Here is a 24,311-nt window from a genome sequence, read left to right as displayed (position 1 = left end):
CTTTAGCTCAAAACCATAATGTTTTCTTAGAAAGTGAGAACAAAAATAAAATAAAAAGCATTGCATACATATACACAAACTGCCTGTTCAAAAATTTCAGTGTCTCTAGCTTTTAAAAGAAAAGCTTTGCTATTTCCCAGGGATTACTCTACTGTCAGGTATATGTATATTGGTATCATGGCTGTCACACTTGATTAAATCATGAGTCTGATTTGCACTTTACAGACAAGTCATTAGTGTCTGTTGGCTCATATGCTAAGAATGACCTTTCTGAAGTGTGTTTCATCTAAGGATATTTGAGGCTGACCAAGGCTTTCCTTTTAGTTGTCACTGTAACCATAGGCCTCATAATTGAAATTAACTACACAGGTCAGATTTGCTTGACCAAAGTGAGACCTTTATCTCAGATTAAATGAATCATTATCCAAAATTCTGCTAACTATAAATTCACTGCAGGATGATTACCTTATTTGTAGTTATTTACATTTTAGATGCTTATGCTAAGTTATTTGCTTTTTCCTCACATACGCCAACTGCCTCTCATGGTGTGCAGATAGCCCACTCAGAAGCAGATGACAGAAGAGCTGAACTGGAAGAAGAGAGGGTAAATTGGAGCAAAGGTGTTCGAGGTATGAAAAAAAAAAAAAAAAAAAGAAAGAAAATAGGCCTTTTGGGATGTAAGAGATTATTCCAGTATTTAAAGAGAGATGTCCTGGGGCCATGGCTGAGAACAAAGAAGAGACAGCTAGGGTAAGAGAGGGATGTGGAGGCTAGAGCTAAAGTGGACAAGTCCTAAAATAGTATGAGGAGGCTGGGCTCAGAGAATAGAACAAATTGTTTTGGGAGTTGCTTGTATATTAATAATGTCAGTTCTCCAAACCATATAAAGCTAGCAGTTTGGGGTTGCATATTTCTTCAAGGTACCTGCTGGTGCAAAGCACTACATAGAGAGTTTTCAGTGTGCTCCAGACAAAACAAGACTCTAGATATTTTGAAAGCTGTGCAAAACAATGTATCACTTCTATAGATCTCCTTGCTTAGGTTTGCTTATCATCTGTATTACTTGAGCAACTTCCAACCAATTTTTATGCATAAACTCTTTTAATGTCACAGATTCATCTGAAAATATTACAGAGTTTCAAATGAATATCCATATTGTTCCACTTGAAGTGGATATATAGTGAAGGTTAATAATCAACGAATATTTCTGTAGTAATCAAAAATACTTGATGGGAAAACACACACAGTCCTCTAAGAGAGATAAACCTACTAATGTTCTTAGGCCAAACCAAAACCCATGGCAAACAATGATAGATCTCATAGTAGTCTATTTTCAATGTAAGTAACTATTAGACAAGCCAGTGCCCTTCTCGTCTCAGGTATATTTCTGTTCTAATAACACAGTTCTTTTAATCCAAACAGCTTGCCTAAAATGCATTCAGAAGGCTCTGAGGCAGATTAAAAGAGCGAGAACAGTGTCTTGTGTAATAGCCTTCTGAAAAAATAATGCTTTGCCCCCTTGCCTCCTCCTGGGAAAATACTTAAAACATGGAAAAAAGCAAGATTAATGGGAGATTTTGAATCCCATTTTCATCGTAGTGTTCAAGTATAGCCTCAGCTTGAGGTTGACTGAGGTTGTGGTGACTCAACTCAGTTTCAGGTCTTTTTTCTCTCCCCTCCCACCAGCTTCTTCACAGCTTAGCTGCCCCAGCACTCAGCACTGTGGATGTAAGAACTCTCCATCTCATGAACATGGCCCGCACACAAGTGCTGAGCTCAGCCCTCTGACACCTGCTGCTCAATGAGGCAGCAGGGAGTGCCAGGGCACACCGACTCCCTCCATGCTGCCTGTATGCCCACACTCCTCCTTGCCTTACAGGCTCCAGAGTATCAGGTCACACAGGTCTGGAAGAAGTGGCACCCTTCCTATGAACTGCAGCTGAAACTCATCAATTGCCTGAATATTGACAGTAGGTGAATACTGAAGCAGATCCACTGCCCTCAAAGCTGAGGAGGAACCAGGTGTACTGTCAAGAGAAGCATCTGGGCCGACTGACCCTGAACTATGCAGAAGCACCAGGAGGAAGCAGTGAGTGACAGTGATGGGCGAATCCCTGCTGCAAGGGATGGACACACCCATTTGCCAACCCAACCTGTTGTCTAGAGGAGTTTGCTGCTTGCCAACTGTGACCTTATGGGTAAGAATTAAAGAGCAGACCAATATGGGTGACAAGGTAGTGAGTGTCTGCTAATGGGCCTCCTGACCAGGAAGAACAACTGGATGAGGTCTTCCATGGACAGCTAGAAGCAGCCTGGTCCTGAAGAGGTATTTTAACCACTCTGATATCTGCTGGAGTGGCAATAGAGAAGGGCATAAGCAACTCAGGAGTTTCCTGGAGAGCATCGATGACAACTTCCTGACACAAATGATAGAGAAGTAAGGGAGGTGCTCTGCTGGACTTCATAATAACCAACAAGGAGGGGCTTGTCAGTTATGTGAAGGTCAAATTCAGTCTTGGATGCAGTGACCATAAAATGGTGGAACATAGCATCCTGGGTGACAGAGCAGGGCAAAAAGCAAGATCACAATGCTGGACTTCAGGAGAGCAGACTTCACTCTCTTCACATATCTGTTTGGTAGAGTTCCATGGGATAAGGACCTGAAGGAAAGCGGATCCTAGAAAGCTGAATAATATTTTTCTCTTCCAAGCTCAAGAGTTCCATCCCAAAGAATATTAAGTCAGGGAAAAATGGCAAGAGGCCTGCATGGATGAACAAGGAGCTCCTAGCCAAACTCAGACACAGAAAGCAAGCCTACAGAAGGTGAAAGCAAGGACAGGTAATGTGTGAGGAATAAAGAAACACTTTCCAAGCATTCAGGGATGCAGTTAGGAAAGCTAAAGCCCAAACAGAAATTATTTTGGCAAGACATGTCAAGGGCAACAATAAGTGTTTCTATATGTGCATAGGTGACAAAAAGAAGACCAGGGAAAATATGAACTCGTTGCTCAATGAGATCGGGGACCTGGTTACACAGGACATGGAAGAGGATGCAGTACTGAATGCCGTCTTTGCCTCTGTCTTTACTAGTAGGAGCAGCCTTCAGGTATCCCAGGTCCCAGAGATCAGCAAGAAAGGGTGGAATAAGGAAGATATACCCTTTGTGGAAAAATATTAGTTCAGTGAATATTTAAGCAAACTAGACGTACAGAAAGGGTACACTGCGAGTGCTGAGGGAGCTGGCAGATGTCTTTCCAAAGCCATGGCAACTGGGAGAACTGTCCAAGGATTGGAGGAAAGCAAATGTCACTCCTATCTTCAAGAAGGGCAAGAAAGAAGACCCAGGGACCTACTGGCTAGTCAGCCTCACCTCAGTCTCTGGGAAGGTGATGGATCAGCTGACCTGGCAACCATTTTTCAGGAACACAAACAACAAGAAAATCATCAGGAGTAGTCAAGTGCGGCTTCAACAAGAGGAAGTCCTGCTTGACCAACTTGATAAACTCCTACAATGAAATAACTGGCCTCAGGGGTGAGAAGAGGGCAGTGAACATTGTCTGCTGGGACCCTGGTAATGCCTTTCACACCATATTCCATACGATTGTCATAGAGAAGTTGCTGATGTATGGGTGGAGTAGTGCTGGGCTCAGTACAAGAGAGACATGGACATACTAGAGTACAATGAAGGGCCACAAAAATGACAAATGGGCAGGAGCATCTGTCCTAGGAGGAAAAATTGAGGCACACAGGACTGTTTAACCTTGAGAAGGTTCAGGGAGGATCTCATTAATGTACACAAATACCTGAAGGGAGGGCGCATAGAGGATGGAGCCAGGTTCTTTTAAATCGTGCTCAGTGACAGGGCTAAAGTCAATGGGCACAAACTGAAACACAGGAGGCACCACCTGAACACCAGGAAACATGTTTTTGCTGTGAAGGTGACTGAGCACTGGAACAGGCTTCCTAGAGAGACTGTAGAGTCTCCACCCTCAGACACACTAAAACGCCATCTGGTCCTAGACAACCAACTGCAGGTGGTTCTGCTTAAGCCAGCAAGTTGGACCAGACGACCTCCAGAAGTCTCTTCCATCCTCAGCCATCCTGTGAGCATATCTCTTCCCTTGAAGCCAGACAACCAAATCTTATATTCTGCTGGCCCCTTGATCATAGATTCACAGGGATTGCACAATCCCTAAAATACTAATATCCTGCAGCTTATGACTGCCAAATATGCGAAAGTTTGGTATCTGCTGCCATTGGTTTTCCTTGAGAGGTTTTGAAAATGGGCACTGTGTATTTTTTTGCAATTTATCAGTGAGATGACAGAGTAATACTTTGTACTTTTAAGATCCTGAATTCATCAAGTGTTCTGTGATCATTTTAGGAGGAACAAGGAAGCTCCAGACAACCGTCCAACTTGTGCTATAAAACTTCATCTAGAACTCAGCACTGCTCATGCTGCAAGGACAAGTACTACTAGCCTGACAACACTATAACCACACAAGAACACTTCAATTAAAATTTAAAAATCCAATCCCCTTCAGAAATAGATATGCTTATCTTCATAAACTAGTTGATGTACAATAAATGAACAGTTTTTATAGAAGATCCTTTTATTTTGAAAAAAAATTTATTACTCACTGTTGTACAAAATATACCTAAAACATGATGTTAAGATAATGTTGACACAACTAGATAGTTTGCAAATTATCTAGTTGAGAAGAACAAATCTTCACAATTTTTAAAGTGATTTGAGACAGTAACAACAAGTGAAATACACATTTTGAAATATTTCATTTTTCGGCTTCACCAAATGTTATTTGGTACTTATATTTGTAAACCTTAATGCTTTATACAAATTTTCATTCAGATTAGAGGATACAATGAAAATAATGATTTACAGTTCATTTTTTAAAGCATCTCAATTACCCTTCTACTCTTGGTTTTACAGAAATAGCTGGTTCAGTTCAGAACTTTAATTTTTAAAAGAGACAAACAAGTAGAAGTGCTCGCAAATTTGTGCTTTGTTTGAAAATGGACAAAAAATGCACATAATCAATTATCTATGTCTGTTGAAATGTAAAAGAAAAAATAAAAACATTTTTAAGGTAAATTAGACTAGAAAACATTATTTTGGTTTCAATAAGTTATTATTTTAACTCCAGAGTGGAAAGGGGACAACCATCTACTTAAAACAGCCAACATCAATTAAAACTCATACACATTTGGTCTATTCTTTTAGAACAGTACTAGTATTGTATTTCATGAGGAAAGAAAACATAGTTGCAGAGATTTGTCTATGCCATCCCTCAAGTAATTTTCAAGAGTGCATTCTGTTATTTATCCTAGGTCCTTCCGAACTATAGGATTTTTATATAATTTAAAAACCAAAAGAAAACACCAAACACTAAATGGAGGGAGGGGAAGACATTAACACTACCTTAACAAGTGTATAGCAAATAACTGAAGATAAAGATGAAAGACACAAAGGACATCACTGGGGACAGATCTTCACTTGGCATAAAGTCAGCACAGCCCCACTGGCATCAGCTGAGCCATCCTGCCCACGTCAGCCCCAGATCTGCCTGCCCATGTGCAGCAAAACTCATTCACGTTAGTGATAAAGAAGAGTAGTGTCCAGATGAGTACTGTTAGCATGCATTTTTAAAATCAAGTAAGTTCATAACATCTTGGTTCTCATCTGGTGTTTTGCTGCTGGTGACTGTTGCTCTTACCACTGTCAGTGTATCCAGTTCTGGATGAATTCATCACCACTTTCAAATGATGGAATATATATAACATTGGTCCACAAAGTTATTAACCACAACTAGTTCTTATCAGAAATAGTCTGAAGCCCATTTACAGTGTGAAATGGAAGGTTTCAAAAGTACTATTTTATAGCTTTGGGAAGTTTTTATACTGTTATAGGTTTTCACTGACCATAACCTGTGTGGAATGAACTGCAACTACTGGAAGTCAGCAGCAGATGCACACTGAAATTTAGAGCAGCGCGACTTTTTGTTGTTACTAATAGTTCCTTTTACAGATCATTAGCTATAGTAAATTTTTAAAAATATCTCCATAAAGCATATGTTTACAAAGCAACTCATAAAACCAGAATTATAACAACAGAAATAAGTAATTGCACAAGTTTCTCTTTCTGAGAGGCAGGAAGAAAATTCTTTTAAAGCACAAGAGAATTCCCAGATTGCAGAGGACAGGCTATTTAACCAGGAGTGCAAATATTAAAAACACAGGAAACCTGGGAAGCAGAGGCTGAATTCCAGAAATAGCTTATGGCAGTATTCAGGTCTCACTACTGTCATCTGCCAAAGGTATTTCAGACTTTCATATATATATATACTGTATATGTATGCTTAATCTAGTAAAATAACAAATGGGATTCAGATGATTTCTGCCAGAGATCTGTGTAAATGCATACCTCTACATTCACCACATAAACACTCACAATAGTTTAACCCTGTGTAGTTTTGCATCTCAAATAAAGCTATTTTTAAAACACATTACTAATGCAGTGTATGCTCAGTCCATTTGAGTTGTATTTTCTGTGAAGTTCTACTTACAGAAAGAAACATTTTAATGAAGTTGGTAACAAGGCAAGTAAAAAAGGTAGTCGTAGCTACACTGAACAAAACTCTTGGCAATGCTCATCATTTCTGCAACGATACTGTGTTAAAACTCACAAGAAACTGAGGTACAAACTTATGTGAAGTAAACATGAGATTTGTCTTGCACTCATTAGAATTACAATAGTCACCCCATTTCCTGATTTTGTTTTAAATCTTTTATTTCTTTAAAAGAAAAATATATACTCGCATACAATGCTGATACCCTATGTGGTGACACCATAATCCCTTAGGATAGCAAGTTTGATGGGTGGTAACCCATTAGGAGAAAAATATATTTTTGAATATTATTTTACATATATACAATACATATATATTTATTTTTCAATCAAAATATAAAATTTTCTAATGTATTCATCAGTATTTTTAATGTGAAAAATGAAGAAGTGTTTTGTATTTCAATTCATTTAAGTTAAAAATTAACAAGGTATTTGATATCCACCAGTAATGTTTTTTGGTTTATTTCTACAGCATTGAAAGAAAACAAAGAAACAGTGAGTTAAAAAGCTTTCCTTCTCCAAAGCCAAATACAACAAAATTTTGAAGCTGAATACTTAATTAAAAGGGCAACACCAAGTTTTGCATTTTGAGTAATCACAAAGAATAGGAAAGGTAATCTAAGTAGAAACTAGCTTCACTAAATTAACATAGTCTAAAGAAAAATCATTTTGAATCCCTTATTTTTGATGGAATGTGTCTAGCAGAGATAAAAAAATAGTTGTAAATTTTAAGTAAGAATTAGTTACACTCTCATCAGCCTATACTATTTTTGATAAACTTCTCTCTCCCTCTATTCCAAAATACCTAATATCTCAAAAGTATGACAGCCACTTATTTACAGGTCTTTTTTTCAGCACTGTGAAAGGCACATTTATCTTTTTACGCATGTTTCTGCTAATGTCCTAAACTTGGGTTCCAGCTGATCTAAGAAGTCAAGTGCCTCTTCTTCATGCTGATCACTGCAGCAGCCTACAGAGCCAGCCAAGGATCCTTTTCCTTCATAGTGATACGAAAGAAGATAATCTTCAGAATGCTTCTGTTCTTCATCCTGTCTGCATAGGTGCACCTTCTGCATAGGAACAGAACACACCGTATTATTTTCTTAAATTGATTATCCTAAGCATATTGCATAAAAATAATTTCTTTTGATTTACCTTTCATTGATTAATTTTTAATCAGAGTGTGTCCTCTAATGGATTCCTACATACAAAAAATGCACATGATTGGTCTATATCATTAAGACTACAAAATATAAGTATTTAATAAAAAAATCATTTCTATTAACCATGTAGGTAACAATAAAAGAGGAAGAGCCTGTTTAAATAACCTGTCAAGCAACTAAAATTCACTCAGTATTAAAAGTCTGATTTACACATACCTAGTCAGGCAACTAGTGAGAGTTTTTGATCTCCAAAGCATGGAGCAACTACATTTCTAATGCTGTGCATTCTCTCCCGCACCATTGCTAAGTATCAGGTTTAAATTAGTACAAAGCAAGCAGTTAGGATAAAAGCAAACAGACATTCTCAGAAAAAATATCAAAAAAGCTTGAGTAATTATTCTAAAGAAGTAAATATTCTACATGAAAAATAGCATACTGTCTATAGTTTAAGCCAAGAAAAGTGATTTACACTGATGTCTAAATATGAGAAGTGTGACTTTTTGAAAGGGCAATATTCCAAAGGGGATGCAGGGGAGCAAAGGAGAGGATAAACAAAACCAAAACCAGAAAGCCACCTTTCTAGCACAAACACTTGTCTTCCTTCAAAAGTCTGTATATACTGACCACAACCTACACTCAAAAAAAAAAAAAGTTTCAGAATACTTACTTCACCTAAACGAGGATGTGTGAAATTATGCCATTCTGAGTAGGAGTATCTACACGTATCCATCATAGTCTGTCCTCCTCCTTCTTTAACTGATCCCAGAGTCTGATGTCCGCCTCCTTTGACCGATTCCAAGGTATGCCCTCTTCCTTTTACTGATTCAAATGTTTGCTGATCTCCTGTTTTTATTCCATATCCTCCTTGATCAGTTGTAGTTTGTAGAGGAATTATATTATGATCCTAAAAAGAAAAAGAAAAAGTGGGGATACCATTACTTTTCTTTGTTTCTCTCCATCCCCCCCACCCCCCACCCATTTTTTTTTTAATTCAAAAGATGAAACAGCAATCAGGAAATGTCGAGACTGAAAACTAGAAAGCCTCCAGCTTTGCACTGTGATATCTTGAACAAAAAGCTGTCCTTAGTAATTAGTGTAAAAAGATCAATAAGTGGTCTTTGGAAAGGATACTATGACAAGTGGGGGAGGAAAATCTGCCTTTACATATGATATGAGATACAAAAACTGAATCTTTATCCCAATGAAAGCTGTACTATAATCCATATACTAGTTTCTTAAATTGTCATGTAAAAATAACATTTGGTTTTCAAAGTCAACAACCTGTAACCCATTAGGTGTGGTATATAGTCATATGCATCAGTTTCATTCTGTTTCTTCACACATTAAGTCTGCTTACCGCGTGAAATATGGAAAAACTAGTATGGGATCACAAATGAAAAACTACATTATCAGTTTTTAACAGCACTGCATTACGATTCATAGACAACAAGAAATTTAACACTTGTCACCATTAGGATTTCTTGGTTTTCAAGGTGAAGTAAACTCAATGGGCTATAAACTAATCTCCTTTTCTTGCAGAAGGCAAAGTCAGAGGGTGGAGGGTAGAGGAGAAGGGGAAGAGTCTGAAGAGCTTAGTCTTTGTGTATAAATGCAGTCCCAGGCTAGAATATGATCATGGTAGACTGAATCTTAAAGTTTAGATGCCAAAAGCAATTACATATTTCACAAACATGGACTAATCAATTATATTTTTTCCACTGGCTCAAAAAAATCAACTGTATTTGGGGTCTTTTTTCAGGGGAAGGGCAGAAATTGCACCTGATTTTACAACAGCTATCTGCTAAATTTAAAAATCCTTCTCCAAGGAAAAGCAATAACATTTTTCTATAAATATACATTCAACATGGACAAAATAGTAAATTTCCATCTGATCTCATTGTTGAAAATGACTGACATGACTAAAATAGACATCTGAAAGTTCCAACCAAACAGTTGAAGTCTGGAAAAACTATAAGCAGCTGGGCTAATAACTACAGGATATGTTTAAATATATATGGTACTACCAACTGTGCCAAAAATACCAATTTTCAAATTCTTGTTAAATAGAAAGCATATCCAATAATACCTGCATTTATTGCTTATTCCCTTTACTAAATCACTTACTTGCAGGGGGTCCTGTTTTCAGACTAAAATGGTATGGATATCTTAATTATATGCTTCTATATTGAAGTAAATAGGTGACTTACCATCACTTCTTCTCCTGGAGCTTCTGTATTCGAAATTATTAAATTGTGATTGGCACAATCATCAGTCACATGCCTGTGCATTACACCAGTGCCACAGCAGCCACAAATTGTGATCAGGATTACTATGGAAAGGAAATCAGTGAGGAAGATACTATTACCTCATAATGGTATCTACTTATGTTAGATAACTACTCTTGTTGTATTAGCTTTTTTAAACGCCCAAGCATCAAATATGGTTTAAAAAATTTTTTTTTTTCCAAAAATGCCCATACTCAAACTGTACATATGTACATTTTTTTCAAACAGTATTCGGAGTTTTCACTAAACTGTTGAACTAATTCATTCTTCTAAAATTCATCTTGGTTTCCCTGAAAGAAATGCAAGCATCCTTTATGAAAACACTGTGACTGCAAAATTTCACAGTAAAAAAAAAAGATTAGACCAAATCCACATGAAAAATCATGTCTTATGTACAACATTGTTGTAAGCATAAGACATTTTTCATCTATGAATATGCAGACATCAAATTATATCATAAGGAACTAATATGCAAGCTAAAGGTCCCAATACCAGAAACTTCTGTTTCCCAGAAAAGGTCAGCAGAACCCTGGAGGATTTCAAGCATTATGTTACAGCACAATCTTATTTAATTCCTTGTATTCAGCTTATTCCTCCTACAATACTACTTCATGTTGTCATGGAGACTCAGCCAGAAATGACTTTGTATAAAAGAATCATGAGCAACTAATACCTCTCCTAAACAAAGGACTAAACATTTCATTCAGAGAACCACTCTTTCCTTCTCTTTTCAAGTTGACAGCTTAAAAATAAAGAAGCCCAGGAGGAACAGAAGAGTTCTGCCTAACTGCCCACCGAGCAATCTGATCTCTGAACATATAGACTTCTGTGGAAATTGGCCAAGAGCCACTTTCAAATTTATTTAGCTTCTGCAGCTATCAGCCAGATCTGCATCAGTGGTTCCAGCAGGTCACTGGCAGATGGGAAGAAGACATCCATGACAGCATTGAGCAGAGGATACACACAGTAAAACCTAGCCACAATAAAATAGTGGCTCTATCTGGAAGGGGTGCACTCAAAGACGCAGTGACAAAAAGGTAGCTGACATTTCATACAGTCCCCACATCTGAATGTTCCACCTCCAGGCTGTATCACAAACTTAGGTACCTGTGCTGCTTAGATAAAACATGGCTCTATCTAATCTTCAGAACATGTGCAGGTCTCAGTGTTCTATCTGCCTGAATAAGAACAGTTAGCTGAGACTGAACAGGGGCAAGATAGGTTGATCATTCCAGATAAAATTGAAAAGAAAGAAAAAAAAAGAAAAACAAAAACAAACTCTGAAGGATTTATTGCTGTAGTATAACCTCTGGTAATTAGTCAGACTATGTCTGATTCTGGTAAAAAAAAAATGATCTGACTTTGCTATTTCATATCATTGTTACCACCTCACTGGTTAACAGCAATATTAAGCTGCTAAGAATCTGTTTAGTCTTTGGGCAACTCCAGTAATACAACATGTATTCAAGGCTTCGGTTTGTTGTGGAAGTCTCCAACCTGTCCTTCAACATCATGCTGGCTCTTATAAAATCCCTTGTGAAATCCTGTGTCTCAGTCCATGTTTTAACCCATGACATAAGAAAGGCCACAAAAAGCTCTAGGAAACTGATGTCAGCATTCCCACAAACAAAAACGTGCATCCTAAAACCAGCACTAACCTCACAAAAAACTTTTGCTATCCTCACCTCAAGATGAGATCTGATAAGCACTACAAATCCTATCTTCTTTCCGTTCAAGTGCTGAATGCAGGTTTTTTTGGCCTTGCTAACATGAACACACAGAACATCTCACATAAAAGATACTTAAAAGAATAAACAAAAATCCACACACAGTAACTACAAGACAAGATGAGAGCGAGAAGCCTGTGACACTGATACAAACAGAGCAGATACATGAGGGCTACGCAACTGCTTGAATAAAAAAGAAACATTTGAATCAAGTTTTAATCAGGTCCTCTCAATTTTAAAATTAAGTGGTTTGCATTTTATGTTAAAAAACAAGTCTACTTACACAGCAGCAACAGTGATCCTAAGATCATTGCAAGGATGGCCCATATACCAAGAGTAACGCTTCCTTCACTAAGCTGTCGGGTACTACCATTGCATTCAGTTGGAGTCATGCAATCGCAGTAGTTAACTTTTACATGGGTCTCTCCTACCTTTCCTCCATTATCAGTCACACTTACAGGAATATCATATACTCCAAATGGAATGTCACCCTTTGGTGAAAGATACACAGAATTATCTGTAAAAAAAGGAAGACAAAACCAGATCTAGTGTTAACAATACCTGAAACTCTGCTGTCACAAATGCAACTGTAATCACCATCTTCCCTTCTTTCACAGCTATACTGCTACCAGATCCACATTAGCTAGTTTAAAGCTAGCTTAAGTGTGTTGACAAAAAACTACATCTAGGAAGGATTTATACTATCCGCACTTTTTAAATGTTAGAACTGAAAAAGCAAACCTTATACATACTTCTGACAACATGTGATGTGAAACTCTGAAGTTGATTCGGTTCATTGTATGAAATTACACTATTTGGGCTTACTAGTAAAGAACCATCAGCTGAACTGACATGTACTAAAAGGACTTCTAGCAGTGTGATTGGAATAATTAATCATAAACTTAATAGATCTAACGAGTGAAAGAGCTATAAATTGCTATAGTCACTGAGAACATCTATATCCAGTAGGAAGTAAAATTCATTTAGTTAGCTGCCCTGCTTAGTGGCAATGATTAGTGGCCATTAAAGGGTGAAAATATGTACAAGATAGACACTGATGTACATAATGGTTGCTTCATGATGAGGTATATGAAACTGCATGTGCCATCTAAAATGTTTTTTCAATTCGCCCAATATAAACCTTAAAACTCTCAGATGTCTTTGCTCTCAGACTGCTGTCTTCTGCCTTTCATTGGTGAACGTTTGATGGAACACTTCGGAATCAGATTCTTTTCAGGCTAATTCATGACAACACAGTATCAAATGCACTTGCTGTTCTTATTGCTATCATCTGGCACCCACCAGGAAACCACCATCAGCTGTAACTTTTTATATAGGAACCTTCATGAAACAATTATTCCTATTGTAATAAATAGTTTATCTACTTCTACCAAAATTATAAAAGTTAACGTAAACATATATTAAGGGAAATAGTAAAGTTTTCTTTCACCCAGCTCAGCTTTACCAAAAACGTGCTGGCTGATTGCAGTACTAAGAAAAAAAAAAAAAATACAAAACATCAGGATATTTTTAGTCAGCTTCAAATCAATTTTAAGTTTCAGTTTCCAGTCCTTGACCATATCAGCCTAAGAAAAGTTGTATTTTTCTTTGGAGTATTACCAATTTCACTCTTATGAATTATGAGTGTATACTTCCTTTTCCAGAGGGTTTGATGCAATGTATTACACCAGTTCTTGTTTTCCAGCTAATCTTTTTATACCATAATTTCAGACAGCAGCTGATTGCTGACCCAATGATGCTAGGACAGATTCTTGTTCAGGCTTTAAAAGGCAGAATATCATATCCTTCTCCTTGTCTTTGTGATGCCAACAGTGCCACCTTCTTATCTTCTGCAAATTGTTTCAAACCCAGGATGGTCAAGGTAAAGAATACTTTCACTGTTGCCCTTTATTCCTGGCATACTCTTATCTCCTGTGTGGGAAATGAAACTGAGGAACCACTAGAGATCATCAAGGCTACCTTGTAAGTCCCACTAACTACACTGATTCCCAACATACTTTCATCTAATTTATCCTTACAGCCCACCCAGGGCAGAGGTGGCAAAGCCTCCTCTGGCAACCAACAGTCAAGTGAGGAGGAGGAAGTCAACATACCATTGTGTCGAGTTATCTTCCACGAGGAAGCCAAGTTACGGTCAGTTATGCGATATACGAAGGGGGTGCTGTAAGGAGATGCGTCACCATCCTGTGCAGTAAGGCAGATGGGTTTTCTGTCCCTGCACATTATATAGTCAGTTTTCAAGATTCGTGGGTAATTCTTGTTCCCAGGCTGGATGACAACCTGAATTGTTCCAGTGCCTGTTTTGCCATCTATGCGACAAAAAATAACTCCTTTTAGCACTTACTTTTAACATTCACATATTTATTTATAGTCCAAACTTTCACAATGAAATATCATCAACTGTAGTATCCAAGTTTAGAAGTAAGTTGGAAAGCAGCTACTGATTTAGCCAAAAAGAGAGAAGGACTTCCTGCAGTCTCTCTTGGCTGCTTCTCTTTGCTTGGCTGGCTGTGGAATGCATCAACAGCTCCCAGAGCTCCATATTCTGCATGTGCAGACATTGTATTTTGTTGAGCATGTGTATCTGTGTAGAGACAGATACTGTTCTAACAGGAGGATAAGAGAAGAAAGAGCCCATAAATCAGGGGCAAAGGATGCTAAGCCAAAATGAGAGTCAAAAGCAGAAGGTCTCCAGCCTTTCCACTTCTGGAAGCAGAAAATAAATTATGCTTTCCCTTGGGAACACAAACACTTTCAGAAACAGTGGGCTTCTTTCTGTCCTCTTCCCTCTGAGTCGCCATGCAGTAGCATGATTCAGTAGTGACACATACTATGTCACCGAAGTCTACATGCAAGAATTGAATGAGCTCTCCCTCTTAATTACATTTTTTCCAATAAAGGCATGGGAAATGCTTGTATATGCATTCCAATGAAATTACATCAAGTCTAATTTTCAAATTTCTCTAGAGATACCTGACTGCAAATGAACATATCATGTTTACTAAGTGATAAACAATTTAAATTCATTTTATTTACATTTAATTTTAATATGCGAGATTTGGATGGAGTCAGAATTTTTAGCTGTAAACCAGCTTCCAAAGGTCTGCTCTTCACTCCCATTGGTATTTAAGCACATAAGGGCTCAAACTAAATCCTGCCATTGGATTTATAAAAACAGACCATTTTTCCTTTTTAATGTAAGACATATTTTGGAATTAAAAGTGTAATCTATAAGCCTGACATTTTTCTTTGTTAATCCATTTGCTAAATTTAGTATTTGGGAAGTGAAAGGCATATTAAATCTTCTTAGCCACATGTTGTTGAGGCAAAACTATGTATTTTCCTACAATAAATACATATACCCAAATTAATCAAAAATAATAGATGATCGTTCACATTAAATCAGAACAAAAAACTGTTTCAGAATGAGAATCTGAGTGTACAACCCTTCCTTAACAATCAGAGCAATTTGTAAGAGCTTGTCACCTGAGCAGCATATAGTGTGACCAGTCACAGAACCTGGATGACTCAGAATAAGAGCCTCGATTTCTTAAATGCTTTCCCTGCTGTATAAAATTCCCTCAGCATTTGACAGAGCTATTCCAAAGACAAGACAATGGACTATGTAGGCCTATGGTCTAAAACAGTATACCTGTGCCCACACAAAACTTGCTCATAAACATCTTGTTATAGATCACAAAGAACACTGACAACATTTAGTACTCACTTCTGTCTATTGCGAGGACTGTGATATTGCATTGACCTTGCCTCATTTCTGCTACATCTCGGTCCAAGACTCTAACGGTTCTGACTTCACCAGATTTTTCATCTATGCTGATCCAATTACATTGGCCAGGTGCTATCCGGTAGCTGTCAAGAATAATTTGTTTGTTTAAAGATATCAAATAAACATGTATACATACATACATGTACATATATAGATACATGTATTCATATACACTCACATGTGCACACACACATATATATATAATCAACAACTATTTCCCTCTTCCCACATCCCATCCATGCTCCACTCCAAAAAAACTAGCAGATAGTGTTGTTTCATACCATATGCCTTCACTATTTCCTGTCTCTGGATCTTCTGCTACGTATCTCCCAATACTTGTCCCAATGTCTTCACATTCTTTAACGTCTATGCGTAAGAGACAGGGTTTAAACACCGGCCCCTCATCCACATCCATGACATGCACAGTAACGGAGCTGGTGCTCTGGGAAACTTGTTGTGAATGTGGTGCCAGCATGTAAGGTGCCTCATTGTTGACTGCAATCACCAGGACCCTTTGCTTGGCAGTTTCATAGTCCAGTCCCTGTAACAGAGGTGGGGTGTTGGGTTTTTTTCTTCAAACTAATACCAAAATTGGTATTGTTTTCACTGCTCAATTATTAAATAGATACAACTGTACCACATTTATTTACAAAAGAAGTCAACTATCCTTCTAGAACATCCAGGTAGAGACACAAGAAAGGGGCATAATTAAAAAAAAGAAAACAAAAACAAAAATCACGTTAAGTTCTAAGTAAAAAAAAGAACCTGAGGAACTAACCCTAATAAAGTAAGCAGCAACACTGTAAAATTTTACGTGAATACTCTGACAGTCAATTATTAATAGAACTGAGATAAGAATTACATGTAGTGGGGGATTTTCTCTGTCTGTACCTAGTTGGCCATTATTTTTTGTTACAACTATTTTCTTTTCAGCACAAGTCAATCACACTTCCCACTAGCACCTACATTTACTTCCTAGTAAGACTTCACCTATGGCAAACACATCTGAACTTGTGGTGCTGGTGACTATCTATCACTTAGTCTTTTGAAACCTTCTCCAACATTGTCATATGCCTTTAAAAGAGCTATTTATATCCTAAAGTCATAATACTCTCTAGCCTACTACAGCATAATACTAAATATTAGAAATTTCAACTGGGTTACTATACCAGGGACACAGCTTTACAAAAAACTCTAATGATTACCAGCAACAAAAAAAAAACAAACAAACAAAAACAAAACAAAAAAATGGACTGGCACATCTACCCTTACAATTTACATCTTCAAATTTTAATATTAATCTTCTCTGCTCCTTAGAAGGTACCTGTTATTGCAGTTTTAATAGATAATGAAAAAGAGGCATGAAGAGGCAAAAGGACATGCTGAAGTAGAGCTACAGTGGTCTTTTTACCTCACATCTGTAAAGTATGGCATATAACAAGTAACTAATCTAACAGAAACTCACATGTGTATGTGGATTCCCCCACACCTCAGACAAGCAAACCTGAAGTCACTACCCTGCAAAATAAAACCTGGAGAGTTTTATGCTGAGTCAGTAAGTTAAATCAACTCCTGAAGAGAACAAGACTGGAGGAGGTGCTCACCCTTCCCCCCGCTGTGACACACTCCTGTTTCTGTTAAAAAGCCAGCCATGACGCATTCCTCAGTTACATCCCTAACTCTGAACAACTTCAAAAGCTTCAAGTTCTTCTGGAATGACAAACCAAAGGGAATTCCTTGAATTCTGTACACACAAAACTGAAGAGTAGTCTGGAATACGAGTTTTGTAGGTTATGTATCACATGAGCCTCATTGGCATTATGCAATCTGCTCTAGAAGAGAGTTCAGATCAGGAAGAAAGCATGATTCGCATGATAGTCACAGATATTCTTTGAAAAAAAGAGATAGGCTTCTAGATTATTGGTTTTAAAAGCAACACCTGAAGACAAACAAATTTTCCTCTAGCAGTTCTATTTCTACTTACCTTAACAACACACAGTACTCCTTCATTTGTGTTTCTATCTGTTGTAATTTCAAAGGAACGATCGTCATTTCCTCTTATAATTTCAAACACTGCTCCTGAGGCAGCCGAACGAGGTTCATCGAGATCAACAACAGGGATTCTCAATATTTCTACATTCACTCTGTTTTCCTCCACTCGTACCTCATACTTGGAGTGTGCAAAAAAACCAATAAATTTAAATCAGAGAATACTGTTCCATGATGCCGGACTGAAGAACACTGTATTTAAATACGACTATTTAAATCCAAAGAGTCAATCTACCAAGCTACTGTAACCATTTATTTTGTTTTCACGCATTATCATATTTTCCCCACTCCTCCCTCACATCTTAAGTGAAAAAGTAAACCTTTCCTCTCAGCACAGTTGGAATCTCAGCTCCTTTGTACACTCAAACTATCACCGATTTAATTAAGTCTGGAATTCTTCTTCCAGGAAAGGTAAATTAGCATAGTTTCCCCCAGTTAAATCAGCTATAGATGCTAATTCACATACAATATGATCAAGCTGAGCATTAGAAAAGGTATTGAGGTAACTTAAACAAATAAATAAATAAATAAAGACACACAAGAATTTGAAGAAAAGCCAAAAAGAGTGAAATACATGTCTATGAAGATGGCAAAGGATGAAAGGATTTTTCTTATTCTTTAATATTTTTAAAGAGCTGTGCTATTCTGTACAATCTCGATAAGCACAGATAAGACTGAATCTGAATTAATATTACCAACAATATTCTACAGTAGTGAGTGGAAAGGATAAGGTACATGTATTCCTCATGGATAATGAATTATCTTTCATAAATTTCATATTACAAAATCTCCTGTAGTATTTGAGCTCTATATATGCTTATTGAGACATACTCTGCCCTGAATAATTCAGATGGCTGCAACAAGCATAACCTTAAAGCTGAGTTATTGGTGAACCAGAAGTGGTTTAAATAATACTTCTGTAGAAGAAAAAAAAGCTGGAAAAGCACTGAAAATCTCAGTGAAAATCCTTGCATCTACTCACTGACACTAACACTTTATTTTGCAATACATAGTAGCCAAAAGCTGGTGAATGGTAACAAGATCATGACAATGCGTAGGAGTGTCCCTTCCCTGAAAATGGTTATACTATGGGATTTCTAGGACTATGCATTGCAGCAGAGGTGAATGAGTGAGTCATGTCAGCTCTCTCCCAATGGACCCAAGGCAAATGACTCAAAATATCTAATATACCAACAGCTCTCATTACCAAATAGCACAAGCAACAGAGCATTCTCAAATGTCTATTTTTGTATTAACTGTCTCAGGCTTCATATTTGAGAGACTGCCCATGAAGAAATCAGAAAGAGGTTAAAAATAGTCATCTTTTTTTGTTTTTTACCTTTTTACAGACATTTAACTTATGAAGACTTACTTGTGTCTGTCTAAAGGACGGTGCGTTGTCATTTGTATCTTCAATTCTAATGGTAACTGTTCCTGTAGTGCACAAACCAAAAGGCTGACCTGCCATATCTCTTGCTTCTATTAACAAAAGGTATCCAGATTCCACCTGAAAAGATTAATAAAACCATACAGAAGTTTGACATACTCAGGTTTTTTTTTTTAACCACATAGTTACACACAAGAGTAGAACTAAATATTTTATTCCCATTCCCCCAACTCTGCTCTAAATTCAACACTTCCCTACAAAATGTGTCAACTAGCTTTGGGGCCTTTTCCCCTATAGTTCCAAAAGGAAAACAAGCAAAATATTTTTCAGCAGCTAAGCAACACCGAATTCAGCATCTGTTAGTAAATGTGTACACCATGTCCTGCATCAAATAAAGCTTCTCACAATGTCAGCTTTATTTTCCAATACTTGAAGTTTTGGAAAACACATATTTTGCGTGACAGTGCGTGTCTCTTATTTCAGTGAGGATGGTCAAAAACAGTGCTGCCATCTGCCTTTGTCAGGACTATAGGTGACAAGGCAGTAGCTGCCATTCCCCAGGGTCTGGCACAGGAGTCACTGCCCTTATCAGTTTCAAGGCAATCACTGATAAGCAGCCCACTTAAATCCCTGACTTGATTCACAACATCAGAAGGCTTTTTTAGCCTTATTAATACCTAAACAATCCAGGGATAGGGGAAATGGACACAAAATGAGGGAGTTTGTAAATCAAGACAGTAACTCCCATTCTGGATGCCTGGAAGTAGCATTACATTTCTCAGGTGAAGGATATAAATGTTCTGTTCAGCTTGGTAAATTTGTCTTTAAAAGATAGGTAGTGGACTCCTTTTTGAAGCTTTTCTTCCCTCAGTAGTTACTGTTTCCTTAGTAGTCATGGAGATGCTCATAGTCACTGATAAGAATAATGGTTTGTGCTTTAATTTTAGGAAATGTTATACTGCTGTTTAGGTTTCAGATATCAGAGATATTTCTGTTGAGTACAGGATGACAGACTACTTCCAGAAAAGTTGGCTCATATTTCCTGTAAGGAAGCAAGAAGCACCTCAAATGGAACTTGATTAGGTGGCTCATGGGATTCATGAACAGACAAAGAATAAAAATCTGTAGGATTTTTGACCCATAGGTCAAATAGGAGAGCAGATGGAGGGCCCCTGCCAAGATTAGCTAGAATATGGTAATCTATGCAGAAACTCTTTGGACCAATTACAGGACATTGCAAAGCTTCAGAAGCTCCTTAGGGAAATAAAACCAGAAATTATTTATCTGGTGATTTCCATGCCAGCAATTCAGAGTTAAGAGGCTATGTGCCCTAGATGACAGGTAAAGATGCTTCAGGAAAGATCACCTCTCTATCCAGCTGCGGTGATGCTACAGAAATGACACCTGTGTCACCATGTAAAGAAAACACTGGGGGTACTGGTGGATTTTGTGACACAATGCGGTATTTCAAAGCAGTATGCAGAGTATAAGGCTCATCTTTGTCCTCTGCAGTCACTTTTCCAACAATTATACCTGTGAACACAATACAGCAACTTTTAGTTCCAGAAAAAATGTAAATAATCAAACATTACTTGAATGGGCATTTCTACTTTAGATACATGAAAATAGCTATTCAATCATTTAGCTCCAAATTAACATAATATTGATAACAGTAAATAGTAGTGAAAAATGATCAGTAGCAGTGTAAAATTGTCTGTTTTAATCCTCTGGCTATTATTTCTCCCTCTTAGACAAAGCTGTAATTATTGCAGCTGTGACAAAGTATAACCAAAAGAAATACTAAAAGTTTAGATTTCAGTGGTTTTGACAGTGACTTCTAATTGAGCATCCCAAACACAGCTGAAGAGGAGTTGCTGGGGGGGATGAGGTGGAGTTTCGGCACCTTCTGACACAGTTTGAGGTGCAGTACCACCTCTCAGGAACCACTGCTGTCCTTCATCCCTATAGCCCAAGTGGTTTTGAAACTTCACTCTAAATCAGCAGCTCACCCAGTAAGAAGTAGAACAGCTCAGAGAAAGAAATGCAACTGGTGTTTTGGGGCAAAGGGGAAGATGTTTTGCTTCCTTTTTTTGTGAATCAAGCGAGATTTTACCCACGGTGATGCTCCTAGCCTAGGAGATGAGTGAGGAAGGGCAAACCAGGGCTTTGGCATTCCTTATTCTCTGGGGTCCATCCTTCTCCCTGCTTTAGTCTTCTCTTACACAGATACGTGAAGGCAGTAATGCTCAAACCCCTGCCTTTTACAGGTATGCGCCGAAAAAGAAGACCTTCTCCCTGCCACCCCAGGAAAAATCCTACCCTTAGTTTATCAGCTTAAACACTGTAAGCTTAATCAAAGGCTTTTTATACCTTAGAAAACCACTGATTTAGTTGTTTAGGAATCTAATTTGTTAGAAACCGCCATTCTCTCAATGAAAACATTTTATGGAAACAGGTGATTTTGGATAAAGCTATAAGAATAATGTTCTGAAGCTCTTCCACATTTTTAGGAACACTAAATCATCTCAAATTTTAAAAACTTTTTTACACAATACTTTTCACTATGATTGAGATGGTATTTTGAAATTTCTAATCATTAAGAAATCTTCAGCTGCTCTTTGCAAATCCAGCCTTTGCTGTAAACAAACACTCATTAGGAAATCCTACTGAAATTTATTAAAAGGCAAGCTTATGCCTAGTCATACTGGTATGTAACTGAGTTCACAAGCCTTACCAGGTTTGGAATTTTCTGGGACAGAAAACTCAAAAAGGTCTTGTGTAAAATACGGAGCATTATCATTATCATCCTCTATCCTGATTGTATGCACAAGTGGTACCTCTGGTGAATAACCATCAGGAGTGGTTGCAAAGCAAATGATCTGTAAAACATAAATTAAGTAATTTGCTTCACGCTTAAGCAACACAAAGTATTATTACACTTTTAGTTCAATAGAGGAATCAATAAAAATAAATACAGCATGCTAAGTATGCTCTTCTCAAAACCAGGCTCTTCAGACACATGGAAGGAGAAGTGACTGGTGTCTTATGAGGACGGCAACACAAAACCTTAAAAAGCTTCCCAGTCTTTCCCCTTTCTATTCCTCACACTACAGGTATTTGAATCACTTTTTTTTTCCCCCTAATTCTGTCAAACACTTTTACCAAGTCTCTTGAATGCATTTTTCCAGGTGTCTAGGAGACAATCTCAGCCTTACCAAAAATCCAGATGTAAATATTGCTATTTAAAAGAAAATCAAGAACAACAGCAAAACTATTTACCCATTCCAACATAACGTAATAAAATGTAGTAACAGGTATTGCAAATTACCTAACTATTTAGAATCTGTTTCTACTAACTGTCTTCTTACACTTCTCAGCCAGTAGAGAGAGCAGTGTACCTTATTAACAAAATACCAAAGCTGAACAGCCTAAAAGCTGATTCCAGATCTTGTCTGCTCCTGGTTTCGCCTGTAATCCAGCTTTCAAATACATGCATGACAGAAATAAAAAGATCTAATTATATTTACATAATTTAGGCCTGTACCTGAAAGCTTGGATATTGTTCACGGTCTACTGCACGAGTAGCAAAGATATTTCCAGTTTCTCTTTCTATGTAAAACAAACCCTTTGGATCTTGATCAATTCCCGGTCCACTTGCAGAATAATAAATGGTGTAGTTCTGGGCTGTGTCTGACTGGACCTATAAGGAACACATTTTTAAGCTCAAGAAAAAACAGCAGCATAATTCTAATACATTTTTGAATTTTTCATGATTATATCTTGCACAAGCAGAAATTCTTCAAAAAACAAACCTCAAACTTCATCTACTTCTTTAGCAGCTTAAACTTCACAGGATAAGAGAAGAGCTTGCCATGTAACTGTCATCCTTTATAATGTGTTTGCATGAGAAGGGGTAGTTAATCCAAACTCAGAAGTGTTTAGGACTATGGAACAATTAAAAAATAACGGTGTGCATAAAAAATTATTTTGAAATCTATTTTCTCTAGGATGCTGCACATACAAGGCACATTCAGATACAGATGGCTTATTATTTCTGTCCCTGTTCAAGAGATTTTGGTTTTAGTTCACTCATTGAGAATTTGGTTTGCAACTGGAGAAGAAAAAGCAAAGCAGAGAGAAAGAGACCACCTAGACTACAGTCCAGAGATAAGCCAATTCAGATACCCTCTCTCTACCTCATTACAAACACCAAGGAGGTAACATCAGCAGTTACCTATTTATAAACACTCTCCTCCCCAAATACTTGCTTTACCTACTGAATGCTAGAAATGAGGAAGGTAAGATTAGTAGAAGAATGATTGCTCTGCACAGACTGTTATTACACTTGTCTCTACACATCTGCTACCAGCCACTCTCTAATCTAGAGAGGGCTAGATGGATCTATGATAACTTTAGTTCTTGCTTTTCTCTTTCATGCCTACTTGTTTTCTTACAGTAAGTACTTTTCCTAATAATATAGGCCACATTCAGTCTTCAGTGGTAGAGGAATATACCTCGAGCTCCAGAAAGGATGTAGATGTGTGGGTAAGGTTGCCCCCACTCTGTGTCTATAAAAGCTTTTTCTAGGCAAGGCTTCATATGGGGTTGTTTGTTTTGTTTGTTTGTTTTCTATTACACACCACTGATTTGCAGGCCAAAGAGCTCTCTTCTGATAGTATGTCACTCTCCTTTTTACAATTCTTTCACATCTCCAGTTCACCCCAATAACTATGACCCCAAGTTATTTCAGTTACAAGATCACAGATATACAATGAACAGGACAGAATAAGACAGAGGAATAATAGCAGGAATGGCATCAGTAGGAAATACCAGAGTTCACTTTTGTTCCTCTCTTATTATAAAAGTCACATACAAAACTACCTTGTGTCATAAAATTAGGATCCATATAAAATATACCTGCTGAATTTGTAGCGGAAAAGGTCCCAGTGAGTTCTCTATCATAACGGATGGAATAGGGCCCCACCTTCTTTTGGTTCGCTTGAGAACTGTATCTCTAGCATGCCTGGTCCTCTCTGTCTGGGTCTAGAAGATAAAAAGACAGGTAAGAATATAGCCAGCTATATTCTTAACTGTGTATATTTTTGTTTAACTACTGTCCTGCATTACCATCTTTTTTTCCCTCTGCTCCAGTTTTCTCATTGACCTTTTTTTTTCCCCAAGGTCTCCATTTCTGATTATACCTCTGATAGTATTCCAAGAGTTTTTTCGTTTATTATAATTTCCAC

The 24,311-nt window shown here is 37.5% G+C and overlaps 1 protein-coding gene across 1 annotated transcript; it reads right to left on the bottom strand.

The window, feature by feature from the left end:
- Positions 1 to 7,518: 7,518 nt before the first annotated feature.
- Positions 7,519 to 24,096, bottom strand: LOC308037372 (desmocollin-1-like; the record flags this gene model as incomplete). Its single annotated transcript, XM_080339103.1, has 13 exons — positions 23,983 to 24,096; positions 22,610 to 22,765; positions 21,800 to 21,944; positions 20,432 to 20,598; positions 19,051 to 19,185; positions 17,614 to 17,799; positions 15,911 to 16,170; positions 15,570 to 15,712; positions 13,936 to 14,151; positions 12,105 to 12,338; positions 10,017 to 10,138; positions 8,477 to 8,713; positions 7,519 to 7,716 (listed from the first exon to the last, which is right to left on the bottom strand). The coding sequence occupies exons 1-13, from the start codon at positions 24,025 to 24,027 to the stop codon at positions 7,519 to 7,521; spliced, it is 2,244 nt and encodes a 747-aa protein (XP_080195229.1). The 5' UTR covers positions 24,028 to 24,096.
- Positions 24,097 to 24,311: the final 215 nt, after the last annotated feature.

Source organism: Nesoenas mayeri (genome assembly GCF_963082525.1).
Source record: "Nesoenas mayeri genome assembly, chromosome: 2".
In the NCBI taxonomy this organism is placed as follows: Eukaryota; Metazoa; Chordata; class Aves; order Columbiformes; family Columbidae; genus Nesoenas; species Nesoenas mayeri.
This window is presented reverse-complemented; position numbering and strand designations above follow the sequence as displayed.